Source organism: Bombus impatiens, unplaced genomic scaffold, assembly GCF_000188095.3.
Source record: "Bombus impatiens unplaced genomic scaffold, BIMP_2.2 scf_1506, whole genome shotgun sequence".
Taxonomy (NCBI): domain Eukaryota; kingdom Metazoa; phylum Arthropoda; class Insecta; order Hymenoptera; family Apidae; genus Bombus; species Bombus impatiens.
The window spans coordinates 629,751-643,652 of NT_177925.1; the positions used below are offsets into that span (position 1 = coordinate 629,751).

The 13,902-nt window shown below is 44.8% G+C and overlaps 1 protein-coding gene across 6 annotated transcripts in view; it reads right to left on the bottom strand.

Annotated features, from left to right (window-relative positions):
* Nucleotides 1-13,902, bottom strand: part of LOC100742326 — a 268,312-nt gene that overhangs the window by 102,787 nt on the left and 151,623 nt on the right. For 5 of the 6 annotated variants that reach the window (XM_033324140.1, XM_033324139.1, XM_033324138.1 and 2 more), the window contains one exon: nucleotides 10,708-10,740. The exons of the other annotated variant lie outside the window; for it this stretch is intronic. In XM_033324140.1, coding sequence (XP_033180031.1) covers nucleotides 10,708-10,740 — 33 coding nt within the window. The remainder of the gene's footprint in view (nucleotides 1-10,707; nucleotides 10,741-13,902) is intronic. 6 annotated transcript variants of the gene reach the window in all.

Below are 13,902 nucleotides of genomic sequence, written 5' to 3' on the forward strand. Positions count from 1 at the left end.
TGGCGGCGAACCGTGAAACGGAGCCGCGTAAATCATGCAACGATAATGTCGGACTCGCGGTGTGTCCACGACGACGTTCCGGCGGTACGCGGGGCGGCCAGTCGCGACACCTAGACCGGCACGAACCACGCCGTTTTGGAATTATCACGAGTTCAAGAAGAACTGATTTCGATGACGAATCGCTGGTGCGAGGAACGGAAGGTAGGAGAGGGGCAACGAGAACGTGCCGGATACGAGATTCGCGACGGGGATGTCGCGGTCTCGTCGCTTCCAGATTAACAATCGTGTTTTGCCCGAGAAGATTCGACTTGGCCGGGCCTGGCACCTAGACTAATCTCAAGACGTGAGAAATTGCAATAATTTAAATCGTGATTTGCGACCCCGAACTACGAGATAATGGAAAGTAGGAGTCGCTACTCGGGGATATCGAGGTTTTTCTTATTAAAGTCGCCGATCGATTACGTACGTCGATAATCTCGATAGCATTAAACACGCTTTCGTTCGCCCCTCGAAGGTTCTTGCACTTTATCGATGTCGGTTGTTGCTATCGTTTCTCCGTAAAACGATTTCTCGCTGATTTTCCAAGCGGTCGCGGCACATTTAAATATAAGGCGTAAAATCTCGCGTTCGATTGTTTTCAAGGTCTGATCGCGTTTCGCGCGATTATTCGACCGATCGATCGTAGATCGACCGAATGCCTATTTTACATGGAATTTACTTTACAAACGATCTCCCGGGCATTGTCTGACGCGGTTCACGGAGCGAAGAAAGGACGCTGAATAATACCGTGGCACTTACTTAATACAGGCACTTATTAAGGCCGACGTTTCTCGTTTCCACGATTTATAACCTCATATCCGCTAATTAAATCAAATATAACTTCACGAAATTCTTGGTAGGACGCTTGGTAATGCCGATCATCATTACGAGGGACGACTTCTACTTTATGCAAAGCACTTTCAAAGAACACCGAGACGCTTTAATGGAGTTAGGAATACGTTGAGAAACATCGATCGACGTTAACGCGACACGGCACTTTAACGAAATATCTCGCGGCCTATCCCGTACGATCTATGTAAATATCTCTAAGATATAATAGAATAGTTATTGCCTATGTGTACGTATCGATCTTCACAAAATGTTACTATTAAATTAATAACTGCTGATTTCTACTAGTTCTACATTACATTAATCTCTAGAGATCATCACGGGTGAAAATTTATCGCACCATAGCCTTTATAAACTCGAGAATTAACCAAATTAATCAAATGGAATTGTATAATTTCCCATTATACTTTTTCCTTACCAGGTACGGAAAATTATTGCGTGCAATGGCAACAAATAGCAACGTTCCCGTTGCGTTCACTCACAGATCCATTAAAACAAAATTCGCACGAGCCTCCAACTGTTAAAAATTGTTAATGCCCGATTCAAGATTACATCTCGAGGATGAACAGGTTAAATTCTTTGGAATCTCCGTGCGCGTCTTTAAGTTTACGGCGTTTCGTCGGTATTTCACGGAGGGTGCTCGCGGCCCGATTTATTAGAGCCCGGAGCGTAGTTATTTCTCTCGCAGTGCTCCTCCTTAAAACGGTCGTTCCGGGCGGCACCGCGAACAAGAGAGCAGCGCGCCGAGGTATTCCCTGTGACATACGGTCTATTAGGACTAATAATAGTGACTCGGAGAGGCGCGGACGCCCGTATAGTCCTGGCTCGACCCACGTCGTACGTCTTTCTAGCCGGTAGCCCAGAGACTGACTCCGCACGTGGACCACCGTGAAAAACACGATCGCCTGTCTTGGAACAACGCTGACAACGCAATCTCCGCCGTGAAGTCTCACGTTCGATCCACGCATCAATTAGAAACGCTCCCTTCCTAATGAATTATCGATCGATCTCCGACGTACGCTTACGAGCCTTTATCTCTTTATCTCTTTATCAGCTTATCTCTTATCTTGTTATATTTTGCGATGTTGCGATGACGAATCCCAGCGAACTGGTACAGGAAAATCAGATTAAACGGAGGTTCGCTTTATTCCAAGTTTCCCCATTTTCCTACGAACGTAACGATAAATACGCGTATAAGAAAGGGGAATTGCAATGAAAGCGCTCATCGAACGCACGATTATGTAGATACGTAAGTTAAGTATGATCGGTAAACCGTGAAACACGGTCGGCATAGTAAGAAAATCTTTGGCTGAAAGTTGGCGCGATTCGGCAATTTAAGGTAGACCGTTTGTAAACGAAGAGCACGAGAGCGCGCAGGCTGGCAAGTGGCTGGCGCTTCGACAGTGAAACTTGGTTTCGCGTTTTAAGCAGGCATCTTCGCATGTTCTTCATCGTTGATCACGTAACAGCCTAATTAAAGCGCTCGTTCCCACCGGCGCCCTCGTCGAATCGATACTCGAGAGACCCGGTCGAGAGGGCAGCTTGAAAAGCGACGAGCTCTGCCCCTTCCCTGCAGCGGCCCCAGCGGGGCGGCACGTCCTCTGAATTTTTAAAATTCCTTCAGGAACGCGTACACGGATCGCACGGTAAATCGAGGCGAAGGATATTCGGTATTCGATTGAAATATTCACCGGCCGTGTTCGAATTTCCAGATAGCCTCCCGATAACGCCCGACCACCTCGTGATTCTTGTGCCGTCCGTGAATGTTTCAATCCTCTCGCACCATCGATACATAAACTGTTCTCTCGCTTCTCTTGCGAGAAACGATCGCAGAATCTTCCGTGCTCTAACCGCCGTTCCGTAGGCCGAATTTTGTTTTCCATTCGTATCATCCGGTTACATTCTTTCGAAACTTGCCCTTCTTTCGCTCCCTCGACGTCCATAAATCTTAGTTGAGAAAACTAGAGGCATTCGTAGGCGGCGATTGTTTGGATTATTAGGCCCAGGGAGAAAGAATCCCTCGTGAGGAAGCAATGCCCATAACTCAAGCGATTAGAGCAATCTCCTGGTAAACTACGATTCTCAGTTAGCCATTCGGCTAATTCCATTCCTCTCTGTGTACCAAATACAAACAAGCGGTATAACTAGGACAAAGATTCTTTCTGTTAAAAAAAGAAAAAAGAAAAAGAAACGAAGAATCTGCGAATAATCCATCGATCGATCGTTTGTAAACGTCACGTTCGTTTCTAACAACGTTGAAACGGAAAATACGATTTATCGCTGGTCTTTGCTTATGCCAAATTGCAACGGTCACGGTAAAAGCAAGATGCACGGAAGAGAAAAAGACGCGTCTGAGAATTCGAAACGTGTCTCGGCGCCTGACGATACGATAAATCGCATTGTTTTTGGCGGCCAGAAATAGCAAGGGGAAAGCGCCGCGGCGACGAATACTCGAGTCTCTGCGTTAAAGCTACCAAAACGACCAGCTCGCCTCCTGTTAACCGGTGGAGATATGTTCGACCATCTTGTTCCGATTTCGCCACGAAGGGGCCATTTTGGCCCCGACTATCTCGTTCGCCTGGGCGCCATCGCGATCTTCCTTTCCCGGTTAACGTTCTTGTTCCGAACTTTAGTAGCTTTTGTTGTACTTGACTGTGTTGTAAACGCGTCCTACAGATTGTCCAATAATCGCAAAACCTCGCTATCGTAACGTTCGAGTGCCAGAGACTTCACCGCGTCCCCGCGATTAGCTAAAATATGATCATCGCCGCTTCCTTTATTTTCTTACGTCGATCTCGTTTCAAAAGCAACTTTCTATCTCTGGTATCTCATCGATTCGTATTCGATTCGTGATTTTTCAACGTTTTTTCACATCAACAAAATGTGCACCAGAGAGCCGTGATTTCGCAATTCGAGAACGACTGCGGCGTTTACTTTTGCGGACTTTTACGGCGTACCAGCGTCTCGTGCAATTTTCGCGTTTGTACGCGACGAGGAAACGCAAAGAGAAAAAAGTGTACGATGTTGGTTACCTGAACCGAACGTAGACGGCGCACGTACACGAGTTTTAAGTAGAACGAAAAATGGGACGTTGTTTCGTAGCAGGCAGAGAGTTACGGTTGTTAAGGGGTGACAGGACCAAAGTGCTCAAAAGCAGCGATCGTATGAGGTAGCAAGTACCGAGAATGGAAATAAAGAGCAAAAAGTAATGGAGAAATGGGACATTGAAAAACAGAAGGGGAAGATTACGTTGGTCGGAGGTCTATTTCATGTACAGACTCTTTTAAGCTATTTCCTCTCTTTGAAACGTGACTTTTCTTCCAAGGTTTGCGGTAGGTTTAGCCTAATTGAGAAAGAACAACAAGCTTTCAGCAGCAGCAGCAGCAGGAATAACTGTTAAATCACTAACGCTCGGAGAAAAAGAAGAAAATACGGTGATTAAGGGTTTAAATTATCCAAAATATTACCATCGGTAGAGTGACTCAAATAGAGAAACGAACATTGCCGGAAATAAATCCCGCATGGTATTTTAAACCCGGTTTGACGTTTAAGATTAAGGCTCCCTAAACGAAAAACGGTCAACGCTGGTTATTGTTACCAGGGCTAAAAATACCGGCTGTCCGAAAAAACACGACGAAAGGAAGACGAGAACGTTTGGTAAATTTAGTGAGCGGGAGCGGGACGTTCACCGACTGCTTGGAAAACAGAATTAATCGCACGTCACCATTCTTATTTTAAGGAGGGTCGTTGGAAGCGTCGGGATAACGGTTAAATATATCCCACGTCAAATTAAATGTGAACGGAAAGATTTGCATAAAACAAAGACTGCTATCGTAAGTCGATTTAAATGCTCGCCGCGACCGAAGAAACGACGTAATTATCGCGCGTTCATTTAATTTCGACTAGTGCGGCTAGAAAGCAAGTATAATCCACTTGATCGTTAACCAAATCAATCCTTGGAAATCGAATTGCTCTCTAACGTCTGTAAGAAGACGTAATAAAACATTAGCTTCGAAAGGAAAACGAACGACATCGCATCATCGTTAAAGATGATACACAGGCGTGGAAAAAGCGTTAATTCCACAGTTATAAAGCAACTGTTGCAGCACTCACTTGTCTCGGGTTGACCGGTTGCTCCTTCTTCGAAACGGAGTTGCACAATTCGTTGCAATTTGTCGATCTCGCTCGACGGCGTAACTTGGGTCGGGGAGCCTTCAACCGACGAGAAATATCGCTGGATTTCTAGGTGAACGAAACTGACAAAGCTGACAAGCTGAAGGATTTCGGTGGCTTATGAGTTCCCTTGGACTTGGCGCAATCGTGAGTTCGCAGCTATCGAAGAGCGGAAAAGCGCACGAGCAACGCGAATAAATGTGCGCCATGGATCCGACCATGTAAGTAAGTACTTTCTCCAACGAAGACCAGTAGCTAGACATTGATACTAAGTTCTTCGGCTGTTCGCAATTACTTCTCGCGACGTAAATTGCGGCCCGAGCGAAGAATCGTTCTCTCAACTGCGACGCCTTTGTACGATTCTTGAGACTTGCGCCGCGTTTCGAGCATTAGGTTTCTCTTGATCGAGAAGAAAACGAGAGAGAGAGAGAGAGAGAGAGAGAGAGAGAGAGAGAGAAAAGGACGGATGCAGAAAAGATAAGAGGAGGAGAGAGTAGGCGAAGAATGAAACGAGAGTGAAATAAGGAGGCAGAAAGGCGAACTGAGCGGTAAAGGGAGAAGAGGAGAATCGCTGGTGACGAGTCACTCTGTCATTTCGTTATGAGTTACCGGGAAGAAACGAGGCAGAAGGAGGAGGAACGGGAGGAGACGAGCAATTCCTTCTGGAATTTCGGGAACGCTCGAGGGCCTAAATCGCTCTGCTGTTCTGGAAGAAGAAAGGACGTCTCCGTTCTGCGATCAAAGGCTCCACCGAATCGTCGGCCGTCCTACGGAAAATTCAAAGTCGGCCGCCTCGCGCGTCTTATTTCGTGTATCGTGCTGGCTGCACCAGAGCACCCGTTTCACGGTAAACCTTGTCATTTCCTAACTTTGAATTTTTTCCCTTCTTATATCGCGTTAAGGAATTCGGACAAGGTATTCGCGTGGTCGCGTCGTTCGTTCCAGCTCCAAGTTTTAAATAAATTCCAAGATCATGGAAATAATTTTTAAGCGAAAATTTGGTTCACTGTGCCTGCCATCGTCAATTTATTTAACCGTCAAGATGCGGCGACCGCTGTGATAACTCATTTTTCAACGTATAATCAAAACAGGGGTTCACGCCCCCTCGTTGGAAGCTCGTCGACACGCCGCTCTTCTGTCACGCTCGAACGCGCACCAATCGTGCTATGTTTCGTGTTCGCTGAAACTATCGAACGAGTCTACACGCGAGAAGAACGTTACCTCGCGATAATTAAAATAAGAAATCCCAAAGAAATGTTGTTGCTCCGTAGCGGCGGACGCGTTCGATTTCCGGTTAATATCCGATTCATCGTGCGCCTCGGCTTCTTCGCCTTCGATTTCGACCGGCCGCCTTGAGTTAATTGAAAAATTCATCGGACTAAAACGAGGATAGGCGAGAAAAAGAAAAGAGCTCGCCTTGAAATATAAACACGCTGTTGCATGCAATTTGGGAGGAGAAAGAGAACAGAGAACGAGGAAGAAACGTCTTTCACCTAGTTTCACACGTGACGTTCGTTAATTATCGATGTTTTGTCCCTAGTAGCGAATGATTTTACCTCTTATCTCGATTCAATCATCACGCAGAGGTAAGAACATTCGATCTTCGCTATAAAATAATCTATTCCAGTGCCCGCTGAGCTGACGGGTCAAACAAAGAGAGATGCACTGTATCTAAAAGCGATGAAAGTATCTATCGACACTTTACGCGAAGGTAAAGGTAAATTTACGCGAGTATAAAGCTGCTCGAACAAGAAAATTCTGCCGTTAAATACACTGTCGCTGTCGGATGGAAACGCGACATAACCGACACGGAACGCGTACTCCTTTCCTCTATGGTTTTGCCTCTTACGCATTTATAGACGGTTGCAGCAGTATAAGCCTGCCACGAACGATAAACACGGGCGCTCTGATGATGGCGCCGCGAAACTGCACATGTCGCGGCGCCTGATGGCGAAAATACCGCGACACAGCAGCCTAACAGGAAACGGGAAAGAGCGCGTGTGCTCGGCGAGGCGATGCTGCAAAAGTTCACCAACTACCGGTGTCCCGCCGCGGAATCCGATTTGTCTCGGTTTCAAAGGAGCACTTGAGCCCGCGGAAGCGGAGTCGGAGGAGGCGGATACGGAGGCGAAGACGACGGAGAAGGGCGTTCGAAACTAGAACGATCGAATTAATGAAGTAAACCGGGACAACGCGGCCGCGGGAAGCGGAGGTAGCCGAATCGATGAACGCGAGAGCGCGAGAACGAGCTGCCGTTGAGAACGATGGACGCGCGGAGGCTCGGTTCCGAGCTAATAAACCGGAAACCTAATGCGGTTCGGCCTAATAAACCGGAATTACCCGTATTAGGTGTCGGATCGTACGGTGTATCGCACCTAGCTTCTCGGCAATAATGCGAATTTAGATTGATCCGGCCACGTGGAACGTAGCGTTCCCTGTAACCTGCGAATTCCCACTTCCCTCGCCTTTGCCGAGGCCTCCGACGACCTCGACCGACCTGGGATCGATATAAATTTATTAGCGGCTGCAACAACGCTGCCTTAAGAGGGATGAATATAAATAAACGAGCCAACCGTGCCGAATATAAACAGCGGAATTAAGCGCGCTCCACTAAGAGAACCGGCGTTTTCCCATCCAATTCGAGACCTGCTTCGTGGTTAGTTAATAGATAAGAAATATTGATAGAGCTGGCAAGCACAATTATTTGCGACAATCATTACCAAAGGATAAGAGTTAAGTTCGATTGCACGATATCCCTGCGGATTTCCTCTTTTCTGGCATATTTTCCTGCCACCTAAAGTACACGATATCTTCTCATTCTTTTATCACCGTATTAAAACCTAATAGTGTCTCTTAATATCACATAAATTGAATTGCTCCGTGCAAACTTTAACGTCGAAATAGCCCTGTGTCACTCTTCTCGAAACAACTACGCTTGCTGCTTTACTATCCTTGCTAAAAGAAGGATAATAAGAAGACATCGATACAATATTTTTGACGCGGAGCGATATTAATCGACAAAAATGAATATTATATTGGAGTGGCGCGAGTTAATTGGAAAGCCGATCCTACGCAGAGAAAAACACGGGCCAAGCAGAGGCAACTGCGAGGCTCGGCCGCGCTCTCGCGTTCCCGAAACAGGCAAGCGGAGTTTTTCAGTGGGCCGTGGAAAAACGCGCGGCTGAGGCGATGAACGGAAAGCGCGGAAAGGAAGAGAGAGCCGAGCGACGCGGATCAGAGAGATTTTCGCTGTGCGAGCATCGCTGGCGGGGCGATGGCAAAATAATCGAGAGCCGCCTGTCGCACCGCCAGGACAAAAGAGATATTTCACCGTCCGACAAATTTCCTCGCTAAATGGCCGTGCATAAAAATAGCAGGGCAAAGAGAGTGACCAGGGGAAGGGAAACAAAAACAAAAATCCCAACCACGGAGCCAGTGCCGTGGCGAACACAATGCCGGTGAATCGGATGCGCGAATTAAAAACTCGTCGTCCGGCCAAGCTGCGCGATAAATATAATAATAATAATCAGAAGCCCCGTCTGTCAAACGATTAACGAACGACCGGTTGTCCCGCGCTCCTGCAAATTGCCGCTCGAAATTGGAATTAGATTTAATAAACAGAATATTCGCGTCGATTTTCAAACCTTTCACTCTGAGAGTTTGCAAATTTCGACCATGAAATTATCCATATGTATTTCTCGATTAGAAATTTTCAACTTTCCACCTGGAATCTGAAATATTTATATAAATTGAAGGATCTTACAAAGTTCTGACTAAACGAAGATTAATTTCTCGTAAAGTGCAGGTTGAACATGTAATCAAGAAACGTTATAACAAATTGGGCTTAACAGGCATTGTTACTTTGCGAAACACGTATTTTGTGATAGGCGTAGAGCTGTACGGGATCGCTGCTGCGCCAACTCTGATATTTAATGACGTGTAACGACTAATTCGGTCACCGGCTTTTCAACGCTTTTCCAACGAACGATTAACCCTCTTCGGCCATTGAACGCTACATCGTTTAGAAGCGAATCCGTGAAATTCGCGTGATATTCTGCACGATAATAATAAAATTACAATTCCGATTATAGAAATGGTTAATTCTGACATACGATTGTTCAATTGTGATCTATGCAAATCGTTCTAAACATTATTCCATAAATCTTTCAACGAATCAAAGGAGGAAACGGATCACTATGTTCAATTTAACAGTCAGGATATTGCGAATAACAGCCCGTCACGTTTTGTTAAAACGTAACGAAGAACGTAACAAAAACGTGAAAATGTAACGAACGTTGTCGTTCGTGGAAAATTGCCATCAGTGAAACGAAATCACCGGTACTCATCGACTGCATCCCTCTGCTTGAAAACATCATGCGATTCACTCTGCTTCCATTTGTCGCTTCGAAAACCACTGTGCCTGGCATGTCAAGCATAATTCTTATAGATTGGATCGTAAATTGTTTTTGAATCTCTATGATGTTTTATTTAGTTTCATATTGAGTAGACCCTTTCCCCTAATTCGATTTTACGGCAACAGACGAACAATAGAGATCGTTAAGCTTTTCACGTTGATAATCCGATACGCACAGTCACTATAGTAATAGTGGTTTCAAATAATCCTTAGGAGTAATTATTTATAATAGCGCTTGATAGGAGATAAAAATGGGAGATCGAGGATTTTAATAGAAGATTGAATAGAAATGAAACTATCGCGCTATGTTTGATTTATCCTAAGAACGCTTAGAACAAATGGGTATCCTAGTTGAAAACTAAAATTTTCTCCGTACGATTTTATTTTCGTATTCTTACTTCTAACAGATGGCAAATAAACTGCGTGATATGCCGGTCCGACAGACTTCATCCGCTCGCAATCCTCCATCAGATACAACTAATGGAACATTGTCACCCGCGAAAGATTTGTAAGCAAACTCTATGCGAAAGGTTTATATAGCGATAGCAATAGAAATAAAGAGCGATAGAAAATGAAAGATGGAGAATCAGAGAAACTTGGTCATGTTTTAACGATATAAAAAATTATTAAAGTAGAAATGAAAATGGGTAACCGATTGCCAATGGGATAAAGAGATTTTCTGCTTTTTCTCAAACCAGCATCCTTTACGCTCGAAAATGCTAGATACGGTTCTATCCTAATTCGCGATTCATCTTCGTTCCTCTTGTGGACAGGGAATCAAAGGGACTAACAAACTACACGTCGATAATGAGCGAGAAATCGGAGATCCTCGAAGGATAAGCACGTAGCTCGGTTCCTTTCCATCCACCTGGCATCGTACCAAAATACTTTGTCTCGACCGTTTGAAAAATGGCCGAGCACGAAAGAACAGTCGAGTCCCGCGGAATATTCATGAACCGTCCGCGTCTTCTTCCTTTTCCCTACCATCGATCCCTGGCATCGATGTAAACGCGCAACACGCCGCGAAATTGTTTGCGTTTCGCATGATCTGCTCGTGATCGCCGAGCATTAGACTACGATTATCGCCGCTAATCGGAACGATTAGATTCGCGTAATTTTTTTTATATTGGATAATTAATCTTCCAGAGAAAATTAGAACACCGTGTAGTTCTAAATATTCAAAAGTAGTCGCATCTATCTTTTTACGGATAATCGAGATCTGGATTACTTACTCCAAGTAATTGTTACTCGATGCGACTGTCCACCTACCTGAAACAAAGACAATTATACGCCTCAGTATAAATTTCAAATGAATAAATGGATAAAAATTCCAACTGCATATACATATAACTAAATCATGGATGTTTATTTATAAAAAGTTATATTCTTATGAATATGACTAAATAAATGGAATATAGACAGAGACTTATCTCGTCTACTAAATATTGCAAGGGCTAGATCGTATATATTTTGCATATTTCAATTTCTCATAAACACACGAATACCCGCGCTCTCCTTACGACAAGACAGAGAACCCTATCTTTCAAACTCGGATGAAACATTAGGCACGACACAAAACCTAAGGATCGTCATCCGATGTATCAACGTATAACCGTGATCAGTAGTAATCTAGTAGAAAAAAATAATGTGAGCGTCAGCAAATATCGAAGTAATAAAATTTTCATTTACTCCGGCGCGTTGGCCGTCGTCGTCGTCGTCGTCGTCGTCGTCGTCGTCGTCGAACGTTGCCGTCACGTTCTCCTCTTCGTTCTCATCCTGGCAATCCGCAAGGGTTTAAACCACGGCGCGGAAGCCCGACGACGACTCGGCATTCCGCGGAGCACAATTTACGAACAACGCTACACTCTCTTTCTCTTTCGCCCTGTTCGGGGTTCGGTTGGGTCTGTCGTTGTCGCAAGTTGCGGGCTTCGGTATGAGGCCACGTTTCCACCGAGTCCTCTCCCACTGTGTATATGCGGAGTAGTTTGTCACAGTCAAGTGCTCGCTAAGTATGCGCGACCATTTGTCTCCGATCTTCTATTCTGGCACCGGCGTTGTTCTACGCTCGCCGCAAACAGAATTAAATGTTTCTGCCGCGTGCTCTCTCTCTCTTCGCCGAACGCATCTATACATGCTATGCACACGTATACGTATATTGTATGTTTCATCAGAGCGCATCGCCACGGTCGGTGTCATTTTATACGGCGATCGCCATGGCCGCGAGAACTTGGTGCGCAGCCACGTTTTTCTCCGGAACGAGAGCGTCGCTCGTTTCGGCAGTTCCCAGAAATTTTTCTATTATTTACGCGCCGCGCCACGATCCTTCATCCGTGGTTCACCGGTAGACACGACCGGTAACTGCACAGACAGAGATCTGGCGTGCGAAACTCTGTCATTCTCGCCCGAAAGCTACTTTCGTTACTGTCTCGGTTAGCAGCGAGTCGTCAAAATAGGAAGATTATATCTTTCGCTTCGCAATTCTATCCTCCCTACTTAAAATGTCCTGGTTACCATCTTGAAATTCAAGAAAACTGAAATTCTTTTTATCACTTTCTTTGCGTCATCTTTCTTTCTCTTCGTCTAATTGCAACAAATTGTTCGATACAACCTTACTTAAAGAGGTAAAAATATCGCGAGTAACTTTAAATATTTCAATCAGCGTCGTGTCTCGAAAAATGTACAAATGCCGATGATAGAATATTTTCAAGAGCACAGGAACATTGTATTACTTTAATCAAATTCCCGAGGTGCATGGATTTAGAAACAGAGATAATAGCCGGCAATTCTCGGAATATCTACGTCGTTAATAGTCGTAGTCCCAGAACATACGTCTATTAACGAGGTAATACCATCCAAGTATTTCGTTTCGCCCACGATTTCACTAGAAAGGCAAGGAATATTCGAATTAATTGATCCCACGTTTTACTCGATTCCTCGAGTAGCGCGTCTAGATAAGGAATAAATTTGTGCGACTGTCCGCTCGAGCTCGTGATAGAATCACTAGTCGATGGGTTCTCATTGACCCGATAGATAGAGCTTAAATATGGAGGATTACCAGCCAGCCAGCGTACGTAGAGGGAGTTGAAAAACCTCGGCCACCAAATTATTTATAGCTTATAGCCCTCATAGCGGGAATAAAGCGATTTATATCACGGTGATATAAAAAGAGCGTTGCTTTTGCCGAAAGTCCATTAATAACGATTCGCACGGCGGCCTCGTAAACGATCACACTTATTATTTATGCTCACCACCAAAGAAGATGCATCTGTTCAATTTTTTAACGGCGCGATTACGCGCATTGAAAAATTAATCAACGTCTGTGTATGCGCGCTATCGATAGTCCGAAATTATATTTATTCGAAATCAATTAAATAAAACAAATTAAATAAAAGGAAGGAAACTGAAAAGAGTCAATGGCTATTTTCCTCGTACCAGTTCGTACTCGAGCTCCGTTTCTTTAAACAAAGAGCTTCTCGAGACAGTTTTTCAATTTTCTCTCGTAACGTTCAGAATCGCGACGGCGCTAGGATTCGCGCTGGTGAAGCGTGGACCGACAAATTTTTATTAGGAAAATTTATTCCGTGGCCTGCGCTGCTCTGCCTCTCGTTATCTTTCATTCGCGACGGCTCCTCTCGCGTACCCGCGCAAAGCAAATGTACGCTCGACATGCCGGGTAAAAGCAGGATCTCGAAATGCACTAGCTTTTAAGGAATTAAATCTGCTCGATCCGACCGGGTTCACGTTGCCATCCGCGTTATTGTTTTTCTACGTATGAAATATTAATTCTGTCGGCCTCTGTATTTCTCTCCGTCCCGATATTTCGTCCTTGCAGTCGCGACTGCCCATAATGCTTCGCCACGATTTTCCTCTTTGCCAATAGCCAATTTTCCGTTAGATTTTATAGCCAAGCAACACCCCTGACTTTTTATATCCGTCAAACGTTAGCTGGTGCCGACAGTTAAGTACCACGAGCATGAAGTAATACTTTGCGAAGATTAGAAAATAGTTAGGAAACTACTTCTTCTCTTTCTCACTTATCGTCGCGTGTTACTAATACAATGTGATCCTATTTGCGAGGATGAGTTTAGCTACGAAACTTTCGACCGATAGTCGTGGCTACGATTGTAATTGTACTGTACCGTATCTATGAGAAATAAGATAAAGCCACACTCATCCGCTTATCCGCCTTCTCCTCTCACCCTCGCGCACTATCCGAATGTAGCTAATCTTGCGATGGATAACTTACTTTGCACCGGTAAATGGAAAGTGACAGATCCCTTTTCCATTGTTCGTATTCGTTTTCTGGACGGTATACTTACGAAGGCAGTTCGACCCACAAGCACGGGTATTACGTATAACCGCAGCAAATTGGCCCAGTTCTACCAGAGGATTTGCTTAACGGTACCTTTCACGGCGGAAACTTTCCG